This window comes from Canis lupus, chromosome 1 (genome assembly GCF_048164855.1).
Source record: "Canis lupus baileyi chromosome 1, mCanLup2.hap1, whole genome shotgun sequence".
In the NCBI taxonomy this organism is placed as follows: domain Eukaryota; kingdom Metazoa; phylum Chordata; class Mammalia; order Carnivora; family Canidae; genus Canis; species Canis lupus.
This window is the reverse complement of record NC_132838.1, coordinates 98,381,446-98,398,846: the sequence shown is the minus strand read 5'-3', so window position 1 is coordinate 98,398,846 and position 17,401 is coordinate 98,381,446. Positions and strand designations below refer to the sequence as shown.

At 47.8% G+C, this 17,401-nt stretch overlaps 1 protein-coding gene and 1 long non-coding RNA gene across 11 annotated transcripts in view; both read left to right on the top strand.

The window, feature by feature from the left end:
• SPIN1 (spindlin 1) overlaps positions 1–17,087 on the top strand; it is a 75,249-nt gene extending 58,162 nt beyond the window's left edge. For all 10 annotated transcript variants that reach the window (XM_072841611.1, XM_072841569.1, XM_072841578.1 and 7 more), the window contains 3 exons: positions 5,474–5,727; positions 10,218–10,451; positions 13,690–17,087. In XM_072841611.1, the coding sequence (XP_072697712.1) occupies positions 5,474–5,727; positions 10,218–10,451; positions 13,690–13,889 (688 nt within the window). In that variant the 3' untranslated portion in view covers positions 13,890–17,087. The remainder of the gene's footprint in view (positions 1–5,473; positions 5,728–10,217; positions 10,452–13,689) is intronic.
• On the top strand, positions 2,116–4,581 carry LOC140641569 (uncharacterized). The gene is made up of 2 exons (XR_012038168.1): positions 2,116–3,540; positions 4,336–4,581. It is a non-coding gene; the product is annotated as an uncharacterized lncRNA (long non-coding RNA).
• Positions 17,088–17,401: the final 314 nt, after the last annotated feature.

The window sequence follows — 17,401 nt, the reverse complement described above, 5'->3', positions numbered from 1 at the left end:
CAGTTTATAAACAATGTATATTTGTGCACTCTTAAATTTGATATTTTAACATGTATAAAAATATTTTAGAATATTGTTCTGTAAACTGGCTGCAGGGGCAGTCAGGTGGCTTGCAGAGTCATGTCCCGGTAGGTGGGGAGCTTGACTTCTGGCTTGAAACACAAGCGTGTTGTTCTAATTACTCATCTTTGTCTTTGGGGCTCCCTCAGGGAGAGCCATCTCTGTCACTTCTTCAGCCACGCTATTGATTCTTGTTTATTTACTTATTAATTCAGAGCCATTGAAGTGATGCTCTCTAGGTAGAGTTATCTGTGACTTAGATGCAGGCACTAGGAGTGAGATTCGGAATTGGTAACGGTAACATGCATAAATCTGTTTTTATATGTAGTTTCCTGCAGAATTAAGATATTCATTGCATTAATTTGGCAGTAATTAAATTAAAAATTGCGGTTCATTTGCCTGTAAAAATGAACTGATTTTAAGTCATTGTAGGAAAATTTAAAAGCACAGGTAGACACAGGAAGACAAGTATTTCTAATGCCATCCAGGGATTACTCACAGCTCTTAGTACTTTAGTGACTGTTTTAGAAGTCTTTATTTCTCCATATTTGTATGGATAATTATGTAATTATGTATCCAAGGCTTCCCTGTCCCATTTCCTCCATTCTCTGTAGAGTGCTCTTACACATGCTGCAAGCCGCTATATCAGGGGGGCTGTTGTCGAACGTGCGCACTCTCTGCTCTGCCGTCATGACCTGGTGTCTGCCCACTACCTTCTGCAGATAAATTCCTGCACGTGGAATCACTAGGAGAACTGTATCTGTACCATAAGCAGATAGAGGACCTGCCTTGCCATAATTCACATTAAAATAACTCCTCAAACTTTGAATTTTTGTTGCTAATGAACTAGAAAGTTCATCCTACATTATTCTACTGGGAGGCCAGAACACTAGAAATTTCTGGGAGACCTAAAGCATTTTGGAGCAGATTTATATAAAAATGTGAGCTGAGGAATACTCTGCCACTTTGAGGTGAAAAGGAGGACTCCAAAGAGTGACGACCAGAGTAGGCCCTGGAATCTGTGTAGGTTAGAGACCACCAGGGCTGGCTGCAGCCAAGGTTGCCGGAAAGGGGATCCAGCTTGCCTAGATGCCCAGGATGTCCCTGGCCACCCTCCCCAAGGTCTCGGCTCCCTTGCCTCCCCACTACTCTGCAGCCCCCTGCACCACAGCTGCTTATCAGACCCTCCCCAGATCACAGGGCTCCCCCGGGCCTGAGGGAAGTGCTCCCACTACAGATGCTCTGGTCTGGGCCTGCATGTAACACAGAAGCACCAGGCACCTGAGGAGCACTGATGGAGGAGAGTCACACTGCACCCACCTGCATGAACAGGGCCCACCTGCAGAGTTCATAGGGTATCAGGAAGGACGTGAACCTTACCCTTGATGTCAGAAGGCTTGTTAACTTTAGAGTCACTAGTGGTTCAAGAGGAGATCAAGCAATCAGTTTCTAGAAATTAAAGATACTATGTAAGGTATTCAACGGATAGGCTGAATTTCAAGCCTATTTTACCTGATTCAGGAAAACTTGGTTCTGAGGCTTTCAGGAAGATGAGCAACCCCAGGAAGGTGGATGGTGGATCGACCTGGAAGCACTGCATACCTCTCCTGAGGAAGGGATGGAGGGGGAAGGATCAAGAATAAATAGGGTAGATATTCTGCACATCTTATATGGACCAAGTGCTAGTTGAGGGGTGATTAAAAACACAAGTCACAAGTTCTGACATTTCTGATTGCAGGAACAGAGAAAATTCTAAAAGCAACTCAGAAAATCTGGTTAAAATGAAGGACTGATTGGCCTGCTCTCTGTAACTTGGAAGATGGGAGACAGTGAACATAGTGTTTGCTGACACAGGTCCTGAGGGAGGAGGGCCTTGAGCCGGACGTGTAGACACGGGTGCAAGGACAGCGTTGGGAGGCTTGCGGGAACGTGTACTTGCCTCTGGGAACCCGTCTTCACCAGAGGATGTATCTAGAAAGATAAAACGTCTATGAGATGGGAATGTTACCAGAAGCAACAAAAATCCTTCTTTGTTTCTAAGTAAGGTAATGTATTTAAAAAGTTATTCAGATAAGAATGAAATGAAAAATAACGATTTAGAATAGCAGCCCAGGTTTGAGCATGTCAGGTGGGGTTACTATGTGCCAAGGTGTTTTTCAGTAATTTTCATTCTTTTACTAAGAATTTTTTGCTTGTTTTTGTTCTTGGTAGAGCTAGGAAAGAAAGAAAGCATAGATTTTGATTAATTATAGGTTTTAGTAGGAAAACGTTAAATCTAAATGCAGCACTTCAGAGGTTAGAGGTAGCTTCTGTAAGACCAGAGCTAAGCTCTGTGGCTTCCAGCGAGAGCTGCACACGGGGCTCAGAAGCCTCCGTCATCAGCCACACGGACAAAAGGAGATACCACGGAAGGAAGTGAAGGCACCGTGTTGCACAGACACAGAACTAGATGTGGGACCCGCCCAGGCTTCCTGTGTACGGCAGCAGGACTTGGTGCTTCCAGTTCCCATAATGAAGGCGGAGGAAAGGACTGCCGTGTTCCGGGGTGACGGGTGCAGGAGCCCCTTTGGAGAGGACTACCCAGCAGCTCCCCATGAGGGAGAGGGCCTGCGCTGCTGCTGGACACAGCAGGATAAGGGTCTTCTGCTTGGAATTGCAATGATGCGCCGTGGCATGCTCCCTCAGGAATGGCTGCAAGCCACAGCACAGCACCACTTGTGAGCATATGGGGGACGTGGGGGACGCGTGGCCAAGCTGATATGTGCTGCTCTGAGTCTCCAGCTGCCCTTTGTTTGGCCATGTTTAGGTTGGTTTTGTTGAGAATCACAGGAACAGAGGATGATCCCTTACGTGCCTCTGAATCTAGAATAGAAATCTGCTGGCTGTAGTTTCTTTTTGTAAGCCGACAGAACCAGTGGAGATTGTGTGTGTGTGTGTGTGTGTGTGTGTGTGTACAGGTACACATGCACACAAGGACAGAGATTATTGCCCAGGGAAGACCTGGTGTTGCCACTCCAGTCTGGGGGGAAATTGCGTCTCCCTGTGAGACCACATTTTCTTATGACCTTCAACTGACTAGATGAGGCCCACCTACATTGCTGATGTACATGTCCTTCTAGAAGAGTGCCTTCACAGAAAAACTTACAGTAATGGTTGAGCACATACCCAAGTACTGTGGCCCAGCCACCTTGACAGAGTTAGCTAAACCATGACATTGGTGCAGATGCTGTATTGCCCTCATTTTGATAGCGACTGCAGAGTGTTGATGTGGATCACTGAAATGCTGCGTGGGACTGCATTCCTTCCTCACTGGGGTTTGGGAGCAAGCCTCTGCCTTTGTGTGCAGAAAGCCTGACCCTGTATACAGTGCATCACTGGGATCTCTGCCTAAATGTCACAAGAAGTAGGTGATGGACTGATGGAGAAGAAATGCCATGCTAGCAGGATTGCTCCCCGTCCACCCCACATGGGGCCCATCAGGTACAGCGGCATGCTCCCAGGGGTTGTGAAGAGGCCTGAAGTTGACAGTTTTGGGGGTTGACCTCCGCCTGGGGTTGGCCTCTGTGGTGCTCCTGTGACTTCTCAGGAGGTGCTGGTGAGGACGGTCTTCCTGGGCCTCAGTGGTCAGTGGAGAGCCTTCGGCTCATGTTTCTGTCCTGAGAATCTGACCCCTGTCACTCTGTTGTCTGGTGGCCCCAGTGTCACTGTCAACGTTCCCAGTTTGTTTGCTTATACATGCTGTGGTCCCTTTGCCCAGATGCCCACAAGATGCTCTGTTCCTTGAGGTCCATTTGTCTTACTAGAATGTCAGTGTCTGTGGTTCGGGCCCACTTTCCCAGGGTGGCCTTCACAGATTTGGGGCATTTCTCTAGAGTTATATGGTGTCGTCCTGTTGTTTGGAAGCTGGAACTGGTGTCTGTCACTGTCTCTCTGTTACTGTCCTCTGTCCTCTCTCCCAGGTGTGCCCCCCAGTGTCTGTTGGACGCTTCAGTCCTCCTTTCTGGGCTCTGTTGTATGTCTGATGGTTGCAGATACCTTTGGGGGTATGCTTCCCTTGGGGTCCTACTCCTCGATGGCTGTCCTTGCTGTCGAGCTCAGAGCCCCTGTGTCTCTGTGAGGTCTCTGTGACGTGTCCCCGTTGTCTCTTTGTCTCTCATGGTGCTGTTCTGCTGGAGAGGACGGCAAGCCCCACCTTCCTGGGAGGCAGGTTTGCTGGGTGCTTGCCGAGCTTTCTTGGGGTCGGGGGCAGACCTATGATTGCTGCTGTCCTCACAGCCCTGCACGGAACCTCGGAACCTCAGGACCCCTTCTCCAGCCCAGCGTGAGACGGTTTTCTCCTAGGCCGGCGCCTCTGGCTGAGGTGAAGCCTGCAGCAGCTGACGCGGTCTCCTCAGGCAGCCGTGCTCTGCTGGCACCTGTTCCGTCTCACAGAACTCTGGGCTTGCCAGACTCTTCTACTGGAAATACATACCTCTGTAGCTTTAAATGTTACAGCCTCCAATAAATGGTTTTCCTTTTCAACGTTTGTGTGTGTGCCAGTCGTTCATCATTTGCGCTCGTGCTGCCGCAGCAAGAGCTTTCTGTCTACTGAAGGTTCTTGTTGCAGCGTGGGCAGGGCTGGGCCGTCCTTTATGTGCGGAGAGCTAGGTAGAACCAGGATCCCAGGACCCACATGTACTGCTTGTAAACACCATGCGGAGAGTTTTCAGTTTTAGTCTGGGAAGAATATGTTGCTCTAACACTTTTTAACGTTACATTAAGTATTTGTCCCAAATCTCAGTGTGTAAGATCGCATGTTTTCTGGAGATGTCCTGATGGTACCGTGTGGGGGTCTGACGGTGCGAGATGCCAGCCAGCCTGGACTGCTGGCCAGGGAGAAGGGACAAACTCAATGTCTAGTGTCTTTTCACTGCTTCAGGTGGTGGAGGCTCGAGATGTGGCCACCACTGTGGGTGACACTGAACGTTTGCACATTTCGTGTGACAAGGAACAGGTTCATGCTCTGTAAAGCCATGTGTATGTTTACATAATTCACATGGTCAGCCCTTCTCTTCCTCTGATTAACTGGGATTGTTGTGAATTGATTGCATTAAAGGGGACTCGGAATGCTGACAACAGGATGCTCATGCTCAGTACGAGGGCTGATGGGCAGTGTGCCCTGCTGCCTGTCCACAGTGGGTACATGGGGAGCCCTGTGGCTGCCATGCCATGTGCACATGGGGTGCACATGTGCACATGGCACCCCATGGGGGTGGGGGGCTCACCTGTAGGCACCTGGACCGGGAACATGGCACCGTTAGCCAGCGCAGGCCTGGGATTACCTGGAGGAGAGCATGCTAGCTAGCGGTAGCATTGGATCGAGGGGTGCATACTTCTGAGATGATCCCTTACGTGTGTATATGTGTGAATGCAGAAAACATCGGAGCAGTGTGGGGCCGAGCAAACCTGTTTCCCAGCCCCGGCGGAACATCGTAGGCTGCAGGATTCAGCATGGGTGGAAGGAGGGGAATGGCCCTGTCACCCAGTGGAAAGGAACCGTTCTGGACCAGGTGCCTGTAAATCCTTCTTTGTATCTTATAAAATACGATGGATTTGACTGTGTTTATGGACTAGAACTTAATAAAGATGAAAGAGTTTCTGCGCTCGAAGTCCTCCCTGATAGAGTTGGTAAGTTCTCTTTACTATTTGTGCGTTGTATGCTTTAAAAATGATTATCGAAATGGATGCTTTTTGATGATTCTTTTGCATTATTGGTGTTTTTATTTTTACTGGAGTGCAGGCACTCCCGGTACACAGTTAAGTCACTGAAAGCACAGTCCAGGGAACTGTTAGGGATGTAAAGATGTATCAGGTTATTGGTGAAGAAATTGACAATCTGATCATTTCTAACATGGTTATTTCCTACATTTTGCTCACTGTTCATGTGGACTCTGATGGGTAAGAATATTTTATTAGCTCAACTATGCTGTGTACTTGTTTCATCAGACTGTGGTAGCTTATGCCTTTATTAGAAGCCTTATGTGAAGTGTAGTTTTCATCGTGTAATGTCAGTGGCATTGCATTTGCAGCCACACCTGAGGCAGCCACCCCCTGTTTGCATTGACTGTGGGAGGGAGTCTTTAAATGTCCCCCTGATGTGTTCCTCAAGACACAAGGTGTCCGTTAAATAATAATGACTGATTTTATCCTTAGGAATGAAGTAAAATGTTATTGTTAAGATCATCTGCATTAACCTTACTTTCTTCAGAGTGTTCACTTTGAAATGTTTCCTTATTACAGTGATGCTACTCGTGTACGAGCATATATCTGTTTATGCTTTTGGAATGGTCTTTAGAAGCTTCCGTGTTAACAAACCCCATCCCAGCAGAGGTGGACCTGGAGGGGCCAGGTTGTCAAGAGATGGCGCTCCTCAGTCCCCTGTCCCCTTTGTTCTTGCCCCTGTGTTCTTAGGACACACACTTCCCTCACCAAGTTAATTCTTTGCCAGGTCAGCAGGTTTCTTGTTGGTGTTCCCTGAGGATAGCAGTGCTGTGTATTTGTCTTTGTCAGGACAGCTCAGTTCTCACAGAGATCTTGCTTTCCATCTTTCTTATCCGTTTATTCAAGGTACCTCACTGAGCGGTGTTGCATCTTCGGCACCTGTCATATCTTCACCTGTTCCTGAGCGCCCCCCACCCCCCCGTAGGATGCCATGGTTTCTTCTTGATCCCCATGTGCACCCATTTCCAATGTAGGACACAAACATCAAAGAGTCTTACCTTCAGGTGTTGAAAATGTCCAAACCTTTATATCCATTGTCTGTGCTGGGTAGTGATCACATATTCTTGTGACCCAGAAGTTTAGTCTCCCTCCTTCCTGGGGCGAGGCTGCCAGCCCACGTGAGATTACCTGCATTCTGCTGCGTGGCCTGTGCCAGATCTCCTGAGTTCTTCTGCCATTGTAGGACAGAGGAAGTCCTTTTATGTTGGTAAAAACATGGTTTGAGCAAACCAAAATAGCCCCAAATCTCTAAGTATTTATGGTGATGGACTCAGAGTGCCTCCTGTTTTTTTGGCAGTTCCCAGCAGGAGGCAGGGTTGCTTTTCTAGAGTCTTACCAAGGAAATACAAAGGCTGCTATGCAAGCCAGGGTATCGCGTGCTGACTTGAATTGCTAGTTAATGTCGGTATTCCCTGTGGACCTCAGTCTGGAAAGCTGTGTAGCGGTCACTCTCATTCCACTGGGAAGGAGGCAGTGTTCATGGTCTGCATCACTCAGCAAACACAGCATCTTCTCTATGGGACCAGATCATGTGCTGGTAAAGGATCCATTGGACGATCAACAGGTTGGTTTTGTGGTGGTGAGAAAACATGTGACCTGCAGTTCGCTACCTTGATTATTCTTAAGTGTCCATAATTAAGCGAGTGTTTAGTTGTGTCCACACAGTCATGGAGCAGGTCTCCAGAAAGTCTTCATCCTGTTGGCCTGTAGCTCTGTCCCTCTTTACCACCCCCCCCTTCTCCGTGGTGTTGATCACCTGAAATGCCTCCTAAATGGGATTGTAGAGTATTTGTGTTTTTGTGACCTCACTGTGCCCTTGCAGTTGCAGCACCCCCTTCTCTCTAGGGCTGCACCATGCCTCCGTGCTCACGTGCACCCCTTCTGTGCCTCCCGCCCTCTGTGGGGCTGCGGGGGGTGATGCTGCTGTGGAGGTGGTGGGCCCCTGCTTTCCTGTCCCTCGAGGACAGTGCCCCAGGTGGAATTGCTGGGGTGTCCCTGTGCTGTTCTTCACAACGCTCGTAGCATCTTGGGTTCCCAGCTGCAGGCACAGGCTCTGGTTTCTCTCCTGTCCTCCCCAACCCTTGGCGTGCCCTGTTGGGTGTTTTTTTTTTTTTTTCGTTTGTGTTTTATTTTTTTAAGATTTTATTTATTCATGAGACACAGAGAGGCAGAGACATAGGCAGAGGGAGAAGCAGGCTCCATGCCGGGAGCCCAATGCAAGACTCGATCCCAGGACTCTGGGATCATGACCTGAGCCGAAGGCAGACATTCAACTGCTGAACCCCCCAGGCGTCCCTCTCTGTCATTTTTTTTTTTTTAAAGATTTTTTTATTTATTCATTCATGAGAGAGAGAGATAGAGAGGCAGAGACACAGGCAGAGGGAGAAGCAGGCATCATACAGAGAGCCTGATGTGGGACTCGATCCAGGGTCTCCAGGATCATGCCCTGGGCTGCAGGCGGCGCCAAACCGCTGCGCCACCGGGGCTGCCCCCTCTCTGTCAGTTTTGATGTGAGTCTCCCTGACATTTAGTGATGTTGAGCATCTTCTCACATGCTTTTCGGCCACTTGTCTGTCATCTCTGCAGAATCTATTCGGATCCTTGCCCATTTTCCATCAGATTATTTTTTTTTGCTGCTGAGTTGTAGAAGTTCTTTATCTCTTCTGGAGACAGTTTTATTGTGACTGTGACAGGTTTGCTGATAACAATTCCAGATTCTGCACCACACTTAACCATGAAGGAGCTACCACATGTTGATTGTCAAGTAGCATCATAGGGGAGCATCTGGTTTCCTGAAAAGCCCCTTTTCAGCAGCAGGGCTTTGTGAGGTTGGATTTTGTGTGTCCACTGGAAGAGCATGTGACTGATTACTGGAGCATATAGGACAACCTGGCTGCCCTGTAGAGCTGGGTATCAGGAGGTGTACAGAGATGTGAAGCTACACACTTCCTACTACATTTTTATAAGAAGATATAGTTATTTTTTGTTAGAAATGAATTCTGTAGATTTGTCATTTATAATTTCCAACAGCTGATTCTGATAGCTATCCATATGCTAAAGTGCATTTTTAATATTTATTTATTTATTTATTTATTTATTTATTCATTCATTCATTCATTTATTTATTTATTTTTGCTAAAATGCAGTTTTAGATCCTCAGAAATATTTTAAGAATATAGGAGTCTGGAGATCGAACTTTGAGAACTTCTGGCCCAAAGAGTGTAGTAGGCTTTGTTTTAGTGTGCGGTGGGGAATTTTGTGTAATTTTGGAGAATTCCTGCATGTGTAAGTGGAGAGAACCACCATATGTGCTTGGAGTGTCCTTCTAATAAAATTAGGTAACAGTATCTTGAGCAAGAAATTACAATCTGTTCCTTTGAATTTTAACAGAAATAGAAGCGATTATGAATGAAATAGAAGTGCTAATTTGTTTTTAATGACAGTTGTCTAAAATGTGAGGACAAGAGAAATCTTTGCATCATTAGGATCCTTCATGATTTTCCCACTATTAATAAAAGGAAGGTTGTGATTGTCCGCCTGCCTCTTCACACAGAGCAGGCCTGAGAATTAGTTTGTACGGTAGTTGTTGACGCCCTGGGGTCTCAGTGTGGGAATGCAGACGCTGTCTGAGCCAGGAACAGGATCACTGCAGGTGATGCCAGGTGTCATTAGGGAATAAGTAAAGTGGAGGACACGACAGGTGGCTGGTGTGGGGCTGATCTCACCTTGTGGTCCTGGAGACAGAGGAGCCTGGTGGGAAGGAGAGAGAGGCCCATGGGGGCAGAGGGACAGGCCAAGAAGGGAGGCTGCCAGGCCCAGGGAAATGGTTTGATTTTCACATGACCAGGTGGAAGCACTGGGGCATTTTAAGCCAAAGCGCTGGCTGCCGTGACTGATGCCAGGCGCAGTCTGGTCACCATGCATATGAGAGTCCCCTCTCTGGCCTGGCATGGGTGAAATTTCTTAGCTTGCATCCCCTGGCTTGTGTTACCCAGGTGTTAATAAAGGGAAGTGGGGTGACGGTGTATGTGACCGCTCCTGCTCTGCAGTTAGAGTGAGGCTGTGATTACTCAGTATATAAAGTAACCATTAACACTAAACACTTTATACCTCGAATAAAACCATTGGAAGTTCCAGGTAGAATCAGTGTAGGGCAGAGGAGTGCAGGAGAAGAACCAGGAGCTGCCTGGGGACAGAACCAGGAGGTGCCATGGGAGCCCGTGCTCTGGGCCCCCAGCAGTACTGTGGGCCTGGCCCCTGCTGCCTCCTGCTGGCCCTTGTGCCACTACTGTGGTGCGTGGACCACGTCTCAGGCTGTCCCTCTGCCGGAGCTCAGTCTCCACAGTACGGATCTTGTAAAACCCCCATGTGAACCGTTGTTTGCTTCTTGTCCACAGCGACTTCTCGAATCAGTGATGCACACCTGGCCGACACGATGATCGGCAAGGCGGTAGAGCACATGTTTGAGACGGAGGATGGCTCCAAGGACGAGTGGAGGGGGATGGTCCTAGCGCGCGCCCCTATCATGAACACGTGGTTCTACATCACCTACGAGAAGGATCCCGTCTTGTACATGTACCAGCTCCTAGATGATTATAAAGAAGGCGACCTTCGCATTATGCCCGATTCTAGTAAGTGTACATTGGCAATCTTTGTTTCTGATAATTCCAAAGGAACTTGAATTTTAGAATGAGATATTTGATGATCTATTTTTGTACATGTATCTTATTTTATTTTGATTTTTATTTTAATTTGAGGGTTAAATTATTCTTCTAGTCATGCACCAAGCATAGGTTGTGAAGTTTTGCATTTTTGCCTCAAGTCCTGTGCTTTCTATTTGGGTGTCCTATCCTGGGTGTGGACTTGTCCGTGGGTGGAGTGTGTCATGTAGACTCCTCGTGAGTGACTTCCTTATTAGCTCAGCATTTTCAGGGCTCATCCGTGTTGTGGCAAGTGTCTGTGCTTCATTTCTTTTAATGGCCAAGTACAATTGCACTGTATGCACGTTTATTCACCCATCCACTGATGGGCACGTGTGTTGTAGACCACCTCTTGGTGATGATGAAGGATGTTGCTGTAAACCTTTGTGTGCAGGTTTCTCAGTGGACGTTTGTTTTCAGTTCCCCTGAGTGCTTGCTGAGGACTGGGACCGTTGGGTGTGTGGTCACTGCTGAATCTTTGGGGAACCGCCAGACTGGTTTTCGAGACCGCTGTACCCTTCTCCATGCACGTCAACTGTGTCTGAGGGCTCTGACACAAACACTTCGTGTTACCTGACTTTTGGCTCTAACTGTCCTGGTTGCGAAACACTACCTCACCATGGGCTTGGTTTACATTTCCCTGACCGCTACAGACACCAGGCGGCCTTCTGTGTGTTACTGGCCGTTTCTATGTCTTTTTTGGAGAAGCCTATTGGTGCTGTCTGCCTGTTTCTCGTCACCGCCATTCTGTTGCTGTGTTTATCAAGTCTGGGTCTTGGTGCGGATCTCCTGACGTGTAGGATTTGCAGACACTTTCTCATATTCGGTGGGTTTCTTTTCACGGTCTTGGTGGTGTTCAAAGCACAGAAGTTTTTCATTGTGACGAAGGCCACTTTAGTTTTCCTTTTGTACCTTGTGCTTTTGGTGTTGTGTCTGACAGTCTTTGCCAAGGCCAAGGTCAAGGTCATGATGACCTACCTCTTTCTTTTCTTTTACGGGTCTTGTAGGCATTGCTCTTACATTTAGATCTTTGAAATGTTTTGCATTAATTTTCATGATGTGCTGGAGGGTCCACCTTCATTCTACGTGTTGTCTGAGCACCATGTTGTGGAAAGACTTGTTTCCCTGCTGGTGGTGGAAAGAAGCTGGTTGTGGATGGACAGCTGTGTTCCTGGGCTTTGGGTGCTGCTCTGTGTGCCTGTGCCTCGGGGGACATGTGCCACACTCGGTTACCCGGCTCTGGGGTAAGTTACGATGTTGGGCAGTGCTGAATCCTATGTTCTCTCTCAGGATTGTTTGGATTTTTCTGAGTTCCTTGCGATTTCATGAATTTTGGAATCAGTTTGTCAGTTTCTGCAAAGAAGTCAGCTGGGACTCAGAGGGGGATTGAATCTGATTATCTTGACAATATGAAGCCTTCTAACCCGGGAGCACAGGAATACTCTCCGCTTTGCTGAGATTTACAGATGTCTATCAACAGTGTCTTGACGTTCTCAGAGTAGCAGTTTTGTACTTCTTTGTTAGGTTTTATTCCTGAATTTTGTGCTCTTTTTGATACTGTTATGAATGAAATTATTCTCTTAATTTCATTTTTGGGTGGTAAGCCTGTTCTTTTTTAAACTGCTCCATAGCCTTGCCTCCAGCACTGGGCTCCCAGGCCTGGATGGGGTGACAGCATGTCTGTTCTCGTTGGGTTCTTCCTCCAGCACTTGTGCTCATCTGGCCCTGACTTTCTACCTTCTTTGTCTTAGGGTTTGTCATAAGTCTGTAATGGAAAATATTTATATGGGCAGGAATTTAATTATCAGGAGAGTGTTCCTTAAGAGCACTTCTCCAGCCTATATGAAGTTGGGTTTTTAACTTTTTTGTAGAAAAGGACCCACAGTAAGGACTGCTGCCTCACTGCTGGAAAGCGTGGGCCTTTGCATTGTGTGTGGTGTCCCCCAGACCCCCTTGCCCTTTCAGTCTTTTCCTCCCATCCCAAACACTGCTTCAGCAAGTGTTTGGCCCACAGTGATGATGCTCCGGTGTGAGTGCTGTGCAGGGGCCTCTGTGCGGGGGGCTTCGGCGAGAGGCCCTGACATCCTGCTGGGGTTGCTGAGGTGGCGGCCGTCCCAGCTCCTAAAGCTCTGTAAGCTCCCAAAGCTCTCTAAACTGGAGGTGTTCCTAAAGTGAGGTGGGCTTGGCGCCACTGCCTGGCAAGGGAACAGTGTGTGGTTTGGCCCTGTGGCTTGGCCAGGCTTCCTTGCTCAGAGACCCGCTGAAACAAGGCTGGGCGTGGGCTGGTCGAGGTGGCAGGCTCAGGGCTGCGAGACTGAGGGTGCTCCATGTGGTGTGAGCAAGGCGCCTGGGGTGGGAGGCCGGTGCTGCTCCTGGCTGAAGAGTTCGCCGCACCTGCCCTGCTGCTCCCAGCTTCGCCATGGGAGCCGGTGGTCGCTTGTTGCTGTGCTCCGAGCCGTTCTCGCCCAGGGTGGCGTGGCGTGGCTTTGCCAGGGTCACCCAACAGGCCCCGGGCAGAGGGGACCTCTGTCATCTTGGGGGACCCGGGGGACCCGTTGTGATTGGTCTGGGCCGGAGGGTGGCGCTGGGCACCTGTGTTCAGAGCGCGGGAACTCATATCAGAGCACGGGAACTCTTACTCAGAAGCTGAGCTGGGGGAGACTGTGTGGTGGGGTGACCTGGGAAAGCCCAGGAGGGTGTGTCTTCTCAGCGTCCCAGGGGGCGCTATTACCAGTGGCAAGTCCTGTGGGGCTCGGCTTTTCCCTGGTCTTGCCCTGCTGAGCCCTCACCTCTCATTCTCAGCTGTTACTACACAGGAGCCATGGGAATTTCTGCTTATGATTTTCAAAATCCTTTACCCACCCTGGTCCTGGGGGGCGGCACACTGTTTTAATAAATAAAGTTTTACAGGCATACAGCCACACCTTTCATTTAGGCACCCCCGCGACTGCTCCCCTGTGACTGGCAGAGCTGAGTAGTCTGTGCAGACACCGTACAGCCTCAAGCCTCACATATTTACCATCTGGCCCTTGAAGAAAACATTGCCGACTCTTGCCCTAGATAATCAGGGATGTGAAGTTTTTAAAAAATTATTATGAAAATAGACATGTGAATTGGTACATACCTAAAATTTGACTTTAAATTCTTTTCTTTCCCCTCTTTAACACAGATGATTCTCCTCCAGCAGAAAGGGAACCAGGAGAAGTTGTGGACAGCCTGGTAGGCAAACAAGTGGAATATGCCAAAGAGGACGGCTCTAAAAGGACTGGCATGGTCATTCATCAAGTGGAGGCCAAACCGTCTGTCTATTTCATCAAGTTTGATGACGATTTCCATATTTATGTCTACGATTTGGTGAAAACATCCTAGATGTCATCATGAACTTTGCCAAATTTGTGGAACTATTAAATGTATAATTTGTAGACATAAAGACTTGATTGCTTTCCAGTTTAATGAAAGCTTAAATGTCCCTGCGAACCCACAATCTCTGCCAGCAGAACTGGTTTTGTTCTGAATAGTACAGATTTATGTGAACACAAAGCATTTTGTGTAAGGAACTCCTTCCTCTTAAAAGAAGTCTGTGTGTCTGGAGGGGAGTTAAGGCAAGTTTGGTGCAAGTTAAGCTAGCATTGCGGTCGTATAGAACTGTACTGGATCGTCCCCAGCTCCCCGTCACCATAGCTCTCCTTCTCTGCTGCCACACTGCAAGCGTAGTTTGGTACTGTCGGTACTGCCTTCTTTTTTGAGACGTGTATGTATCTCTATCTACCTGTCCAGCTCTGTGTGTGTCCATATGCACTACGCGCGCACGCACACACACACACACACTCTTCCTTGGCAGTCCTTTCTTTGTGGATTGGGGTGGGGGTTCAATAATATTCTCCAGTTTAACAGGAGTGCTTGTCCTAAGTCAGTCCTATTTTGTATATTACTGCTGTCTATTTAAAATTAAATGTGGGCACAGGAGACAACATCAGGATGTTCAGCATGTTCTGGAAGTCGGAAGTTCAGACACTGTTTCAGTCTGGAGGCTTTAAATCATGAGTCCAAATATAAATCCCTTGAGAACAGTTGCTGGACCCACATTAGAATTCAACAAAACATTAGAAATCTGGGTCAAAAGCTGCCTTTAATTCTAAGCTTTGTAAATTTTTGTTTACATATTTTTTAATCATAAATCCTCTTTCTGTTTTAAAGCAAAGCCCAGGTACTTGTGCACACACAGTGGTGCAGGTGTGTTTTGGGTGGCCCAAGCGGTCCGTTCATGTGTACAAATCAGTCTGGATTCTAGTACGTGGATCTGAGAGGCAGCAGTGCATCAGTGGTTTGTGTGTGTGTGGTAAGTTCCTGGCAGAACCTAGTGCTTTTATATTAGAAATACAAGTTTCAGAATGGTGTTGCCGCCTGCCAGCAGGTTCTCTGGAACACTTATTTTTATTACTGTTCTTACTGGTACATGGTTGTGGTCAGAAGGCTTTTCCCCACAAGAGGATCTAGATGCACAACAGCCAGGTCCCCGGCCGCCTTCTGTGGTGCTGCACGGTCTTGCTCCTCGAGTGCTGTTGATGTGGGCTCTCCCCATCCAGGGGCCCTGCCACGTCAGGGCCGGTCACTGCGCTAGCCCCCGGGTGTGCCTGGAAGCAGCCCATGGCTGCACGACCCTCTCGTGGCTGATTCCCACAAGGTGGGCTTCACCGGAATAGACCCGCAGAGGTAGTTAGTGTGCCAGCGACACGGCCATCTGTCCCTTTGTTTTGGATGAGCCCTGACCGTACGAAAGCCAGGAGAGAGGCAGGACGTCAGACCAGTCTCTTGTGGAGATTGGAAAACTTGCCTGAGTTCTGGGAGTCAGCTCCCAGATCGTGAGGCCTCAGAGACTCTGTAGCTGTGGCCTCGGAATGCATGTCTGCATGGCGAGGCTGTGTGCTGTGGTGCTGTGGGGTGGTGACCTCGCGCGCTCTAGCAGGGCAGCGCCCGGCCTGTGTAGGTTGTCTCCCTGTGGTGAGCACCTGGTCTCAGACGCTCCTCCTGCTTGAACAGGGGTCATGCTGCACACCTGTCACCTCCTTCCCTGGAGGCTCTCGTCACAGTCCCTGCATGCGAATCTCCAGGCTGGGCCCAGCTCCCAAGCGCATGTGGACACGTGTGCCCAGAGAGTGGGTATGCCCAGCGTGTGCACCCAGACGTGATGAGGTGGCTTCAGGCTGAAAACCAGTGTTCTTGGGAAGTGTCCTGAGGGTTGGGTCACTTGGTGACTTGCATTGGGGTTTTCCTGCAAGTACCTGTAGCAGCTTCAGTACTACGTGGTGTGCCACTCCCCAGACGAACGTGACGCGTGACGATCACCGTTATGTTAATCAGTGTTCCATGTGTTGCCTTTAGGGTGGAAGGAAGGGGAAGGGGTTTTTTTGTTGTGTTCTTTATTCCCCCCATTCTTTTTACTTTTGGTGGCTCAGCCCACACTTGCGCGGTGACTGACTGCACTCCCTCGCCCGGTATTTCAGGCTTCGTTCTAGGCTCACGTTTCAGATCTGCATGCATTGCTTGCCTTTTCCTGCTATCAGAATGTTGGTTCCTTGTTCTAGGAGGCCAACATGAGTTTCCAAAATTATCGTGGGACTTGTGACCACACAAGACCTGAACCTGTATAAAATGTCCCGGCCTTCCTCACTGACCTGCTCTAGTGTTCTCGTGTCGTGTGCGTGTGACGTCCGGCTGCCACGTGAAGCTTCCGAGGAGAACCTTAGACGCAGACCATCCTTTTTTGCATGCTCTATTCTAAGTAGGATGTTCAATGTAACTAACTGAACTTGCATGTGAAAGATATTTAGGTTTTTTGTTTTCTATCTTTGTTTTTATTTGTTTTCAGTTTTCTGTATATTTGCTTCCTGTGCCGTTTTAGTGGTCGTAGGATGAAAGTGCACTGGCGAAGCCATGCAGTGCCAGCAGCAGGTGACTTCCCAGCTCTGTCGTGCAGCATTTGAAGGGACTGTGCATTCTCGAAGCCTCACAGTTACTTCTAAGCCAGAGTTCATTCCTGTCCTTGTTTTACGTGCCAAACCCCGAAGTGCATTGGGCTTGAATCTCTGAACGCTGTGGACCCATTAGAGGACTGTTCTGATTGTCACAAATTGTAGTGCCTGAAAACATTCTTAAGCTGATTGTCTTAAAAAAAAAAAAAAAAAGAAAAAAAAGAAAAAAAAAAAGAAAGTTCTCCAAAGACAAAACAGGAACAATTATTATAACAAAATAATTATGGTCGAAATGTCTGTGGTTCCTTGGAAATGCTGCGCTTTTTGTATTTCCACCATTAGTGCGGTGTGAGCGGATGTGTATAGTTCAGGGGTCGTCGTGTTCGCATCTTGCAATTAGGTAAATGACCTCATTTTCAGGCTTGAATTCATTTTTAATTTTAATTTTATTTTATACGATGTGTAGACAGTTCCCTGTTCTCTGCATTTAGAAGTATAAACAATATAAATCTGTTAATTCTGTAAGTAATTTTTATAATTATGATGTAACTCTATCCTATCCTTAAAACATTTAAAATAAACCCTTTATGTGCAACTTCTGACTGTAAATTTTGTGCTCATGAGCAAAATGTGATGTGTTAAACCTGCTTCTGGAAAAGTTTCTAAAGTTTTATTATATGATTCTGAGTAACCTTTTCCCCATTTTCACCACGTGTCAACTGTCCGACGCACGCAGAAACGGGAAGAAGTCGAACTCCTACTTGCGTGAGGACACTTGGCAGTCCCCGAGGGGAGACGGGCAGGAAGCGACACTCCAGATGCGTAGTCCAAAATAATCAAGTTTGTGATTTGCCATTCATGAGAAATTTATCATAAAATTTTAAACTTAATTATTTTAAATAGAATTAA